General features: G+C 40.8%; 1 protein-coding gene across 5 annotated transcripts in view; it reads right to left on the bottom strand.

Annotated features, from left to right (window-relative positions):
• KLF12 (Kruppel like factor 12) overlaps positions 1-14,081 on the bottom strand; it is a 488,954-nt gene that overhangs the window by 230,224 nt on the left and 244,649 nt on the right. The window contains exon 1 of one of the 5 annotated variants that reach the window (XM_030200612.1): positions 7,326-7,389. The exons of the other annotated variants lie outside the window; for them this stretch is intronic. Within the exon in view, the coding sequence (XP_030056472.1) occupies positions 7,326-7,328 (3 nt within the window). The 5' untranslated portion in view covers positions 7,329-7,389. Of the gene's footprint in view, positions 1-7,325; positions 7,390-14,081 lie in introns of those variants that run through there. 5 annotated transcript variants of the gene reach the window in all.

Genomic DNA, 14,081 nt, shown 5'->3' with positions numbered 1-14,081 from the left:
ACCATGACAGCATCGCTGTTTTTTTACCACCCAATATGGAGCTGTTATATTTCTTCCTGCAGTAATTGGCCCCACAAAGCTCATATCCATCAGATATACAGAACACACATGCACAATGCTGGAAGAAAGAGCAAGCCTATCTGCAGCATTGCAGATCATTTCAGTTTTCTTTCCACATCTGCTATGAATTTGCTTCTGGAAGCCAGAGTTTCCCAGGTGCAAAGGATGAGTTCCAGCACTATGTATACGACAGTATATCAAATCTGAAAACACAGCTTCATAGAGCTCCATTTTGTGAGGCTGTAAATTGCTAAGGGGGTGGACTGAAGCTTAGTAAAGCCAAGGCAAACCTTTCTGGTCTTTTCACATTTTATTTCCATTTGTCTAGGTACTCTGCTTTCATTCCCTGAATGTTCAGCAGATAACTGCAGATCCACCTGTAGAGATGCAAAGCACGATGATCTTGGGGTTTTGAATATTCCTGAGTAGAGGAGTGTGGTAGCAGTGTTAGTCCACTCTTAAGGTTATCAATAGAAATCAAACAAAATAAAACATGGAAAAGAAAATAAGATGATACCTTTTTTATTGGACATAATACATTTCTTGATTAGCTTTCGAAGGTTGCCCTTCTTTGTCAGATCGGAAATCAGGAATATTCCTGAGAAACTGTATTTCAATGCTCTTCTGAACAAATCAGTCAGGAAGCATCAGCCATGCAGTCCACCCACGTTTGCCCCCTCTTCTACTTAATGATAATTACAGATTGTATAGCAGGCAACCCTTCACGAACTGCTTCAAGTTTAGAAGTGAGACATCTGTAGAGACCTTTCAGTTGCCATGGAGATGTCCTTAGAGCACACCTCATCAGTCTCAAATATTTCTTTCACAGAGATCTATTTTTCTTTTCTTGGCCTATAAGCACAAATCTTGGAGCTAATCATTATGCTAAAGTGGATCAACACCACCTTAAAAGACTATAAGGTTGATATTCAGTCGGGTGGCTGCCACTCAAAGACATCCATTTAAGACAAATCACTGAATAGGTGAGTCATGAGGTTACATTTATTTGGGATTTGGCGCATGCCTTTTTCAATGTAGATCAAGGCGTTACGTTCAGGTAGAATAGGTATTTCCCTGTCCCTGGAGGGTTCACAATCTAAGTTATAGCCTGGTATGGAAATATCCCATTCATGAGACTAATTGAATCATGCCTCCATAATGGACACAATGTTCAAGTTCATTTCCACAATCAGTTTTGTTTACTAGACTGAACATTTGTGCAGATAGCTTTCCAACATTTTTGGGATGGCCTACTTGGATTTTTTTTTATAGTTTTTATACTAGACTTCTCTTCCCCTTTCTTGTTAATGAGTGAATTAAGACGTCTCCTTTTAAGTTTTGTGACTATTGTAATATTTTTGCCGAGAGTTATATCCTCTACTTTTCTTCCATCTGCTACCCCCTTCCTCTAGTTTAAATGCCTGCCACATATTGCTTCAATTTTTGAGTTAGGATCCTTCTTCCTGCCGCAGAAAAATGAGGACCATTGTTACAGGGGCGGACTAATCATTGGGACAATATGGCAGCACCCGAGGGCCCACAACAATAGGTGGTCCACTCTCCCCCAGCTTCAATCTAGGTTAATCATTTTTGATAGTTAGGGGCCTATGACCCTTAGTGCTCAAGGGCCCAGATCACTGTCAGTCTGCACCTGCATCGTTACATTGTTTTTTTCCCCATCTATTGTCCCAACCACCTATATTTATCTAAAGACTTTTTAATTGTTCCAAATCTGGTGTAATACCTGAAAGGCATTAATGAGCAAACAAATCTTCTACTACTACTACTACTTAACATTTCTAAAGCGCTACTAGGGTTACGCAGCGCTGTACAATTTAACATAGGACAGTCCCTGCTCAAGGAGCTTACAATCTAAAGGACAAATGTACAGTCAGTCAAGTAGGGGCAGTCAAATTGGGGCAGTCTAGATTTCCTGAAAGGTATGAAGGTTAGGTGCCGAAAGCAACATTGAAGAGGTGGGCTTTGAGCAAGGATTTGAAGATGGGTAAGGAGGGGGCTTGGCGTAAGGGCTCAGGAAGTCTATTCCAAGCATAGGGTGAGGTGAGGCAGAATGGGAAACTACAGAACTAGAGGACATGAAATGAAGGTGCATGGAGGGAGGTGAGTGTCTGAACACCTTCTCAGTGGAGGTGGTCAGACAAAAATAGTGACATAATCCAAAAAGGTGGAATAAACACAGATGATCCCCCTATAGCTTGATAGGAAAAAAGCCAAACACACCCACAAAAAAAAAATCTTTCATACTTCAAAAAAAGACATTGAAAAGTGTAACTTGCGTGCAGAAGGTACAATCCTAAACAAAGGCATATGTTCTGACCGAGTGACAGCTACAACTCTAGCCACCTTGCTGGGCAGACTAGATGGACTTTGCTGTCTCTTACTATGTTTCTATGTTAGGGTTGCAGCCCTACCACCCCAGCCTTAGAGACCATGAGACAACCATGAGCAGTCCCATCAATGTCCCAGAGCCTAAATAGATAACAGGTGATTATTTTAGAAGCCATATTTGAGATTTATACATTAAGGTGGTCTTTTACTAAGCTATGGTAGCGTTTTTACTTGCAATTGACATCAGCTGGTGGAGTCTCGGTGTTTTCCGCCATCTAATTTCTACCATGAGCTAAAAATGCTACAGCAGTTTAGTAAAAGACTCTCCAAGGGCCAGATTCTATAAATGGTGCTGCAAATTCGGTGCCGATAAAGTTCGGTGCACAATGCTATTCTATAGCTTCAATATGAGTACTCTTTATAAAATAGGGTTGAACGCTGAATTCGGCACTCAACTTTGGCCATAAGAACTTACGCCAGCTGAAACCTGATGTAAATCCTGGTATGCAAATTGCTCACATCTTTTATGAATGCCCCTGGCCTGCCCATACCCCTCCCATGGCCACACCCCCTTTGGAGTTGTGTGTGTGATCCAATTTAGGGGCACACTGTGGCAAAATACTATGTAGCCAGATCGGCACAAAAATCATAATTAGTGCCAATTAAGTGCTTGGTAGCTCCACTAATTAAGTCATTGGAGCCCATTAACTGATTATTTTGGGAGCCAATCTGCGATTGTGCTCAACTTTTGGCTACCTTTATAGAATATGGGGGCAAATACCAGCATTCACACTTGTACCTCAAATACACACAGAAAATTTAATTTTAGAACCCAATGATTTACAGGTGCAAATCTGCGGTACACGCAGACAGCAAGAGGGCACAGCTTGACAGATCCAAAATCTGCATGTGCACTCCCTATTTCAGATAGGTTTTGGGAGGGGGGTCAGTTTCCATGTATTAGATATGCAATTGTAAATTCTCCTGAAGGACTTATCGTTTGCAATCCGCTTATAATCACATTTCAACTTAGCAGAATAAGAATCACACACAGCCAGTTCACAGATGTGTACTCGTGCATGAATTTTAGAAAATGCTCTATGACAGCAGATTATTTTCTTAATTATTACCAGAATCAGGATATGTCTTAATCAGGACTTATCAATTCAAATTTTTACAGTCTATCTAAAATTATTTATCAAACATATCCTACTTATCCAATGCATCTAGGCGGGTTATAGCATACCATCCATAAAGCAAAAACAACATATAAAATAAGCATATATCAAAGCTACAATAAAACAGAAAATATAAAACTATACTACAACTAACAAGGTCACCAAGCAGATTCGAAAAAAATATGCAGAGTTTTAATAACTTTTAGAACTGGAGGTTTTTCATGCCAATGAAGTGACTAGTACCCCCAAAAAATCTGACTGCCAAAGTTTCATTTAAAGGTGGTGGTGGGGATCTGAGACATTTTTCCTCCTGTTTTTGCATTAATCGGCATATAAAAATACATATTGCTGGACAAATATTAGAAGGAGTTTTAATACTTAACATTAGTACATGGTCATTAACAGAAAAATTAGAAAATCCACCTTTTCCAGCTGCGGTAAACATGACTTTTGCGCATGGGAAAAATCCGGTGTGCTAAGGCCACTTTTTACCACAGCTTAGTAAAAGGGACCCTTAACTATTAGTGACTGTTTTTGTTTGATTTTAGGAAAAAAGAATGACATGGTGAATTTTTGTGCCCAGAAGAAATTAACCTGAGGTTTTAATACAGTTATATATGGAAACTTTTATCCATTTCCTTTGAATGACAGATATTCATGCTAGATTAAAAAACAAAACTCTAAAATGTTCAATTTATTCACCAGCATTGCTGCTGCTGCTTCTGAGGAGAAAGTAGTTTAAAACCAGTAGGTGAAACGCTCTGTCAACACTGGGTTCTGTTCCAAGCCCCTGACACAGCCCTTTGAGAGGGCGAAACATGGCTGTGCCATGTTTCTAATTATTTATATATTTATTATTTTAGTGGTGAATAAATAAAACATTTTGGAGTTTTTTTTTTGTTTCTTTTTTTAAGATCTACTGCTTCTTTTTTCTAGATCGATTGCCTATTTGTTTTCTTAGGTATTCATGCTGGTCATGATTTACAACTAAATACAAAATGCATTAAGACACTAATCTTCCTGAACACAATGAAACTCTCTCTGAACATACTTGGCAGTTTTCAAATCTAGTCATTGTTGTTACATTTTGCTATTTAAAAAGTTTTAATTCTTTTTTCTCAACTGTTCTGCCGTTGTGCTAACAATAACTCTCTTTTTTAATGTTAGAATGTTGATTTCACACAATGCTTTTACATGAATGTCATTATTTAGACAAGCAACAAACAACTGTTAGGTAATTTAAGTTCCTGCTCTTTTCAAGGAAGTGTTTAACTCATTCTTAGAGGACAATTTTTAGTACCACTTACCCTGGTAAATGAGCCAGTCTGAGCACATATCTTTACTGCCCAACTATGCATGGGATTTCACAAATAATTTTAACTGAATTGAGAAGCAAATAAATGTCGGATACAAAATGTCCCACCAGATATGCAGCTAAACTTATGCACATACAGGAGTCAATTCTATACAAGGTGTCTCCCCCCCCCCCCCCCCCCCAAAAAAAAAGCACCAAAAAAGAGCTATTCTATAAACTGTGCTTAAAGTTAGGTGCAGTTAATAGAATAGGGCTTACACCCAAGAATCACAGTTAAATTGCTTCCTTGCCAATGTTTAAAAAACAACTGAAAACGTTTTGTGAGTCTTTGTAAAAGAAGCCCTCAAATTGGAAGCCTACTATGAACAAAGTATCTGCATATAATAACTGTAAATTATTGAGAGGAGGTGAGAGGAGGAGTAGCCTAGTGGTTAGTGCAGTGGACTTTGATCCTGGGGAACTGGGTTCGATTCCCACTGCAGCTCCTTGTGACTGTGGGCAAGTCACTTAACCCTCCATTGCCCCAGGTACAAAATAAGTACCTGTATATATGTAAACCACTTTGAATGTAGTTGCAAAAATACCACAGAAAGGCGGTATATCAAGTACCATTTCCATTTCCCTCTCCCTTTCCCTAAATTGCTATGACTGTACCTCAGAAAAACAGTGTAACGAATCCCATTATCATTACCAAAATTGCACACCCAACTTTGGGTAACCTATAAAGAATTCAAGGGACAGTGTATATATATATGTAAATTTTGCAAGTGTTGGAAGAAATATTCCAAACAGAGAGGCAGGGCTGGCAGAACCATTAGGCAAGGCAAGGCAACCAGCTAGGGCAGAGGCCTCTGTAGAAGCAAAGAGTAACTGAAGTCAAAGGAAAAGAACAGGTGCTCACAGTCAAAGAACCATCAGCATATTCTTTCATCTGCATTTTTACAGAATTCTTGTGTGATGATCATAATTACTAAGTTAATTATCAAAATATTGAAGTGGGGGAGGGGCAAGCTAGGAGCCTGAAAATTAATTGAGGGGAGGAGAGAGAAAAGGTTGAAGGTTTGGCCTAGGGTAACAGTTACCCATGCGTCAGCTTTGAGTTTAGGGTTTACATTTCCATGATGTTTTTGCTTTTAAGACAAACCTAAAAATAGAGCATTCAATGTTTCATTTTTTTTTTCAGAATGAAATGAAGTAAAACAGAAAATGTTGTTGAAATAAATGAAAGTGTAGTTGTTGCAAAGATGAAACTGAAAAATTCTGAAAAACATTATGAGGATTCCATAAAACACAGAAAAGAGTTATGCTGAATATTTTTTACATTTAATACAAACAGTTTTAAACACATGGCTGTAAAGTCTACTTATCCCAATCCATAGTTTCCATTAAAAAATCTCATGTTTTTTTTTTCTTACCCTTGTGATTAGAGCAGCAGAAAAGTCAGAGTTCAAATCTTACATCTCTCATTGATGTTTTCAATCATCTTGGGCAAGTAATTTAACCCCTCACTGTCTGGGGTACAAAGGGCTAGGTTAATTAATGTCTGTTAATACGTTAATGCACATCAAGGACATTTAGGGACCTATTTACAAAGGTGCACTAAGAAGTAGCACAGGATTTAGCATACACTAATGGTTGCCATAAAAATTTCATGATAACTGCTAAGTGTAGCATTAGGCAGGCACAGGACAGGTTATGCATGGAGACAGGGTATAGGCATTGCTTGTGGTCAGTGCATAGAAAGTTACTGTATGTTGTTACTGCTGTAGATAGCACAGATGCATTAAAGTCTCATTAAGAGGTGATAAGTGCACCCAAATATCAGAATGCACGTACTGTTCCTGGTGAGAGGAAAAAAGAGCTGATCTCCTCTGTAAAACATGCACCCCTAACACCTGATCGGTACTGGCATCACCCTCCTCACCTATCCCACTCTCCTCAACAAAGCACCCAACCTCCCTCCCACTTCCCTGACCCTCCCTTGTCACTCACTGTGGATATCTATAGTGCAGTGCTTATTTTTGTGGCTGTGACCCCATGATTGGAGCCAAATAAAATTGTGTGACCCCTCTGGGGGTGCAGAATAATGACGGAGAGCCCACCTAAGTTGGGACAGCAAAGGCAGGTTTTGTGACCCCATTTGGAGTCCCAACCCATAGTTTGGGAATCTCTGCTATAGAGGTATAGTGGCAGGTCAGAAGTGATTTCTGAACGTTCTGTTCTATTTTGGGCCCAGTTTCAAAATGGCGGCCCTGATGACCAGCTGTAGTCTTGCAGTACTATTGCTAGGAATCAAATTGCCAAATAAGAGTTGGGGGGAGGGTCAGGATGCTGATGCGATGGAAGATGCTACTGAGGGCTAGAATGCTTTTATTGCATGCCGCTATGGCAAATACATTAGCAGATAGTATAGATGTACTTACCATGCTATCGGCTCATGCATTTACCATGTCTGCTCTGTGTAGTGTCTCACGGTCTTTGTACTCACCGTGCATTAATTTTTGCACCTAATGTGCAATAAAAGCAGAAACACCATAGTTTAGTTAACAGCCCCCTCCCCCTTAATGCATTTTATTTAATGCAAGTCTCATTATTCTCAATGGAGTCTATTTACTACAGATTATCATATGCTAACACACATTAGTATAGTGGTTCCCAGACCTGGTCCTGGAGGCACCCCAGCCGGTCAGGTTTTCTGGATATCCACAATGAATATTCATGAGAGAGATATGCATGCACTGCTTCCTTGGTATGCAAATCTCTCTCATGAATATTCACTGTGGATATCATGAAAACCTGACTGGCTAGGGTGCCTCCAGGACCAGATTAGGGAATCACTGCATTAGTAGATCAGGGTCCTTAGTTTGTAAACATTTCTTGGACAGGAACATACTGTACCTGGGTGGGACTGTCCTTGAGCTTGAATACGGAAAGCAGAATGATCTAGTCCAAATCCCTATACACACACTAAATCCATTATAAATACTCGATGCAATAAAGTTACACTTGTTAAAGCAGCTGTATAGTATATCAGTAGTTTGCATGTGTTTTGATTTCCCTACACCCTTGGGATCCAGAATGACATGGATCAAATTTCCCAATAACCAGCATGAGGGCCTCCACCCATCTTCTGTCTGTTTCTGTTTCAGCCATCTTGCTGTTTAAACTGCAGGGGAACATTAAGACACATGTGACTATGAGGTGTTACAGAGTTCAAGCAGTCATATAGCCCCACATACAGTGGTTAAAACACTACCATGGATTTGTGTTGTGTGTTACAGATCCAAGTGGTAAATAACCAAATGGATAGCATAGATTCTAAATATCAGTCTTATAATTTAATATCTGTCTATACCCATTATATGATATACAGTATTCAAGATCTCTGGGGTCTATTTTCATGTATATGCTGATAACACTATGCTTTATGTCCTTTTTAGTAGACAACAGTATTTCTGGATTTAAAAGAGAGAGCTGCATGGGAATGGTGACTGAGGGAATCCCATGATGATGGAAGAAGTTGCTACGGGATTCCTGCAGAGATGGAAGAAGTTGCCGCAAGATTCCCACAGGTGTGTAGTCAAAATCTCTGATGTGCCAGAATGAGGCTTGAAACATACTGAGAGAGGCAATTAGTCACCCTTTCTACTGCACAAATATACACTTGTCTCCTGGACGAACAAGAGACTGTTGTTTTTAAGGTCACACATTTAGGCATAAGTGGTGACCATCCTATATAATAATTCTCAACTCCAACGTTCTAATGGGCCTGCCTGTGTCCGTGGCTCCTTTGAGCTAGGCTCCGAAGCCAGGCTGATGTCACCAGAAAGGAGACACCAGATTGGCTGCGACATAAGGAGCAGGAGCCCCCCCCCCACATCACGCAACACCAAAGCCCCCCCCCTCGGCGCACCAACGCCCCCTCCTTGGCGTATCAACCCTCGCTCACTCCCTTCCAGTTCAAGGCCCCCTCACGCCCCTCCCACAGTTACAGACTCCCCCCTCCCTCCGATTTAAACACCCCCCTCCGCGTTACTGACCCCTGGACCTCCCTGCTGTGACCCTCCCTTCCCGTCAAAAACCCTCCCCCACCGCCGTCGCGTACCTGTGCTGACCCCCAACCCCCGACAGCCGAAGTCCTCTTCTCGCCTGCGCCGTCGTTGCTTGCTGAATGCTGAATGATCTGATCAAGTTTCTGTGCGTGCAATGCCTATACCCTGTCTCCATGCTTAAACAATAAAACAGAAAATATAAAACCATACTACAGCAAGCAACTACGGCGCAGGCGAGAAGAGGACTTCGGCTGTCGGGGGTTGGGGGTCAGCACAGGTAAGCGACAGCGGCGGGGGAGGGTTTTCGACGGGAAGGGAGGGTCGAGAGGGTCGCGGCAGGGGGTCCAAGGGTCAGTAATGCGGAGGGGGGTGTTGAAATTGGAGGGAGGGGGGAGTCTGTAACTATGTGGGAGGAGCGTGAGGGGGCCTGGAACTGGAAGGGAGGGAGGAAGGAAGGGGGGTCTGGAACTCAGGAGGGAGGGAGGGGGCGTGGGTCTCGGAGGGGACAGAGCGAGACAGCGAGGGAGGGTGGGGGATTACCTTGCTAGCACCCATTTCATTGCCTACCAAAACGGGCCTTTTTTACTAGTTTTAAATAAATTGAGTCTGTTTTCAAGGATTTGTACCCCTGGATTCTTTTGTTTAGACCTCACTTTTTTTGCTTCTTGTTCGATATCAATGAGGTTTTTTTCTTCCTTTTTTGTTACTTAGGTGTTGTAATCCATAGCTGATGTTGTAATGTAAAAAATTGATCTTATGTTAAATTTGTAACTAATCATTCTAATGTTGATATTTTAGAAATCAATGTAAACTCATTCCCGCCATGCTCACTGGAATCTAAACCGTACCCGCTAAGATCCATTCCATCCCTTCCATCCTCACAATTAATCTCCTCCATCCCCACTTGTACCCACTTAAGCTGACACTATTACTTACTCACTTGCAGCCCTTTGTTTCTTCTCGACCCAAATAGCCTCCTGCAGTTTTTGGGGGTGGTATTCGCTATTCAAGAAGACAGAGGCATTGACTGTTTCTTGAGGGATGATTTGGTTCGACCCGCAGTGATGGATTTATATGGGTGATTCCAGTCAAGTTGGAGATCCAAGTATTTAGGTGGTCCTTCTGGGCGGTGATAGATTTGTATGGATAGCGAATGATACATACCTGTAGCAGGTGTTCTCCGAGGACAGCAGGCTGATTGTTCTCACGACTAGGTTGACGTCCACGGCAGCCCCCACCAACCGGAACAAAACTTTGCGGGCGGTCCCGCACGCAGGGTACGCCCATCGCGCATGCGCGGCCGTCTTCCCGCCCGTGCGCGACCGTTCCCGCTCAGTTGAATGACAAGCAAAAAGGATCAAAAACGCAACTCCAAAGGGGAGGAGGGAGGGTAGGTGAGAACAATCAGCCTGCTGTCCTCGGAGAACACCTGCTACAGGTATGTATCATTCGCTTTCAAGATTGTTGAGGCTACTGCTCTGCTCTAAGAAGGATGATAAAAAAAGTGAAATAGGAAAAATAACAGAAGATCGAGTAGAGAGTTGTGAAGAAATAGAATGTACATAACAATTTTGTTTTCTGTTATGTTTGTGAAGATTTCTCCCTTTCTGCTTTAAGACTAATTTTAAGTAAACCTTTTAGTACAGAACCCCAATTCTGAACTGGAATGAGTTAGTGTGTGTGTCAATGAAGTGAGGAGTCTGTGGATCAGTTTTGCTTCTGGGCCCCCAACAAAAACTGGTCCCAGCCTCGACCCACCATTCAGTAAAAATATTTTATGTAAACCTAATACTGAACTGAGCAGGAAAGGGTTATAGACAGATACAAATCAGCACTTAAAGCAAAAATAAAATAGTCCCCCTGACATCAAATAACCTTGATAGATTCAAATATTCCCCTGCCCCCCCTCTCTCACAGAGGAATCAGAGTTACCAACTCATCATTTTATCTCACTAGGGAGCATATGTCCTTGAAAATTAAACTCAAGCACAAAGAAAACCTCAAGTCCACAAAACAAAACATATGGTCCCCAAGTGGCTTCCCAGAGAGACAAAAAGGCAGATCTACTAGCACTGTACTCATGACAGGAGCATTTATGATTACACCAAACTGTTTTCAAAACAGAATTTACATAAAAGATATCAATATAGCTTGCAAAACCCCCACGTCTTTAGCAATACAAGTATACTTAGCTGTGATTAGTATCAACTGAACAAAAAGTGAAGCTATATTCACTCATCATTATGACTCAAAATTTCACACACATACCCTGAAATTAATAATCTTGAGTGCCCAATTCTACTCACAAAATTGCATGCATAGGTCAGAGAAAACCTACAGTTGTGTGCATAACTTAATTGACAAGTTAGCTGCAAATTGGCACTAAAAACAATTATTGGTGATAATTTGTGTTAATTGGCACTAATTTACAGTTATTCACATAGCTGCACTTAGCATTCTATAAACTTAGCATGAAAAGTCTTTAGCACGTAACTCCATGGGGGGATGTAGACATGGGAGGGTCTAGGCTGATGAATCATGTGCTCTCAGCACACAAAAAAGGACATAGTGAAGATGACCAAAAAAAAACAATACAACCGATTGCGTACAGCAATCGTTATTACTTTCTGAGGTGACTCAACGCTGGCCATGTGGCTTGCATCAGGAGTCTGACATAATCAGGAATAGTGCTGTATAAAGCAACTGTTGTATCTGCTACACAATAACCATGTTAAAGGCACGTTCTATAGTCAATGGACAAATAGATACGTTTAAAAATTGCACTGTGCTCTGTTTCTGCATTGTTAGCTGTAACAACCTCAATGAAGTAAGTTTGGCGTATGCACACAAAAGCTCTTTAACAGTTTACAAGAAAAGTAATCAATACACTATGGGGCTCATTTTCGAAAGTGAAAAACATCTAAAAAGTGACATAAAGCAGCATTTGGATGTTTTTCTCACAAAAACATCCAAATCAGTATTTTCAAAACCTATTTTTCAGACGTTTTTCTATACTGTTCGTCTGCAATGTGTACAAATCTCGGGGGCATGTGAAGAGTGGAATTTGAGTGTTCCTAACACTTAGACGTTGATCAGCCATAATGGAACAAAACTAAACTGAGACCTTTTGAGCAAGACCTGTTTTTATAACGAATAAGGCACAAAAAGGTGCCCTAAATGACCAGATGACCACTGGAGAGAATCAGGGATGACACCCCCTTACTCTCCCCAGTAGTCGCTGCCCCCTCCCACCCCCCAAAAATGTGAATAAAAATATGACCAGACTCTATGACAGCCTCAGATGTTATAGCCAGGTCTACTAGAGCAGTATGCAGGTCCCTGGAGTAGTGTAATGGTCGGTGTAGTGAACTATAGAGTGGGGGGCTCGAGTCCCTATCTTCCTCTATGTACCAAACTTTTGGTGGAAACTGTGATATCTCCCAAAGTCACCAAAACCCTACTGTATCCACATATAGGTGCCCCCTTCACCCATAAAGGCTATTGTAGTGGTGTACTGTGAGAGACAGTAGGTTTTGGGTGGGTTTTGGAAGGCCAGGGGACAAGAAAAGGGAGCAAAGGTGAGATGTGTACCTGGGAGCATTTTTATGAAGTGCACAGAAGTGCTCCCTAGGGTGCCCCATTTCTCTCCTGGGATGTCTAGGGGACCAGTCTGCTAAAAATGTTGGCTCCTCCTACATCCCCAATGGCTTGATTTTCTATGTTTCGCAATTATTTGTTTTATTTTTCAAAAATGGACCAAAAAACAAAACATCCAAAGCACAAAACATTGTACAAATAAGTACCTGTATACAATATGTAAGCCGCATTGAGCCTGCCATTAGTGGGAAAGAGCGGGGTACAAATGTAACAAACAAAAAAAACATTGTTTGAAACAGTATTTAAAAAAAAAAAGACAGATGTATTTCTTTTTTCGAAAATAAACCTCCTTTCCTGGACATTTTGTGCAAAACGTTCAAAGTCGGACTTAGACGTCATATTGAAAATGCCCCTCCATGACATAAAGTGACATCACTATACGGCATATTGTATTGATTACTTTTCTTGTAAACTGTTAAAGCGCTTTTGTGTGCGCAAGCCAACCTGTCTTCTTTTCTAAACCCATATCAAAAATTTCTGATACTATTCAAGGTAACTTTTATCAGATTTTAAACATAGTTGTATAGACAGATTTCACTAAATTAGAGCTTAAAATAGTTAATATCTCAACAGTACAAATATAGTTTTATTTTCTTCCAAATTTTTGTACTGGCTACTACTAATTTAAGGAACACAACTGACAAGAGGCCTTATCGATGGCATTTTGCAATTCATTAAGCAAAGTCCTTCACTCAATGAAAATTTTATTTAGTGGTTCAAAGACAATCCAGGCTTACAAGTAGATACTCAATGAAAGTACAATCCATGGGCCTTTGGGACTTTCATAATGAGACAAAATCAAAACTCTTAGAGGAAACAGTGCCCTAGGGATATTTTTTAACCTAACGTTCACATGAATGCTCAGAACATACCCTGTAGGTCTCCTTTACCAAAGGATAAGTTATTGCTGACAAATCAAGTAGCAATTGATTTTTGAGGTTTGTTATACCCTGTCAATACTGTGAAGGAAACAAAAGGATGTGCACTGTGATGTCCGCCTGTAGTTCCAACAGTAGCTTGATCTTAATAGGCATGGAAGCAAAATCAATGATGTACTCAGACCTTTGGCAACAGCTTCAGTATCTACTAGGTACACTGTATCATGCCATTCCATACCAACTAAGCATACAATAAATCTTGGAGACTATTCTGTATGCTGCAGTCTTTTAGTGCACAGCATGTGCTGCGATTCCTAATGTACAGATGTCAGTTTCTGAAATGAAGCGTAGGCATGCAGAATACCACTACACATATAATCTCCCTCAGGAGACTGAACATATGTTGGACTTGGTGATAATGATGATGCAAACTCAAAGGATTTCTTTGTCTCCAGTTCAGACATCATTATCTTGCAATTATGAGTGTTCTGGTTTATTTCAATAAGTTGTGCATGTTAATCAGGCATAGTTTCAAGTTAAAAACAGTGAAAGCTAGCATGGTAAGTTAAATTTAAAGACAGATTGCAACAAT

The sequence above is a fragment of the Microcaecilia unicolor genome, chromosome 4, assembly GCF_901765095.1.
Source record: "Microcaecilia unicolor chromosome 4, aMicUni1.1, whole genome shotgun sequence".
Classification (NCBI taxonomy): domain Eukaryota; kingdom Metazoa; phylum Chordata; class Amphibia; order Gymnophiona; family Siphonopidae; genus Microcaecilia; species Microcaecilia unicolor.
This window is presented reverse-complemented; position numbering and strand designations above follow the sequence as displayed.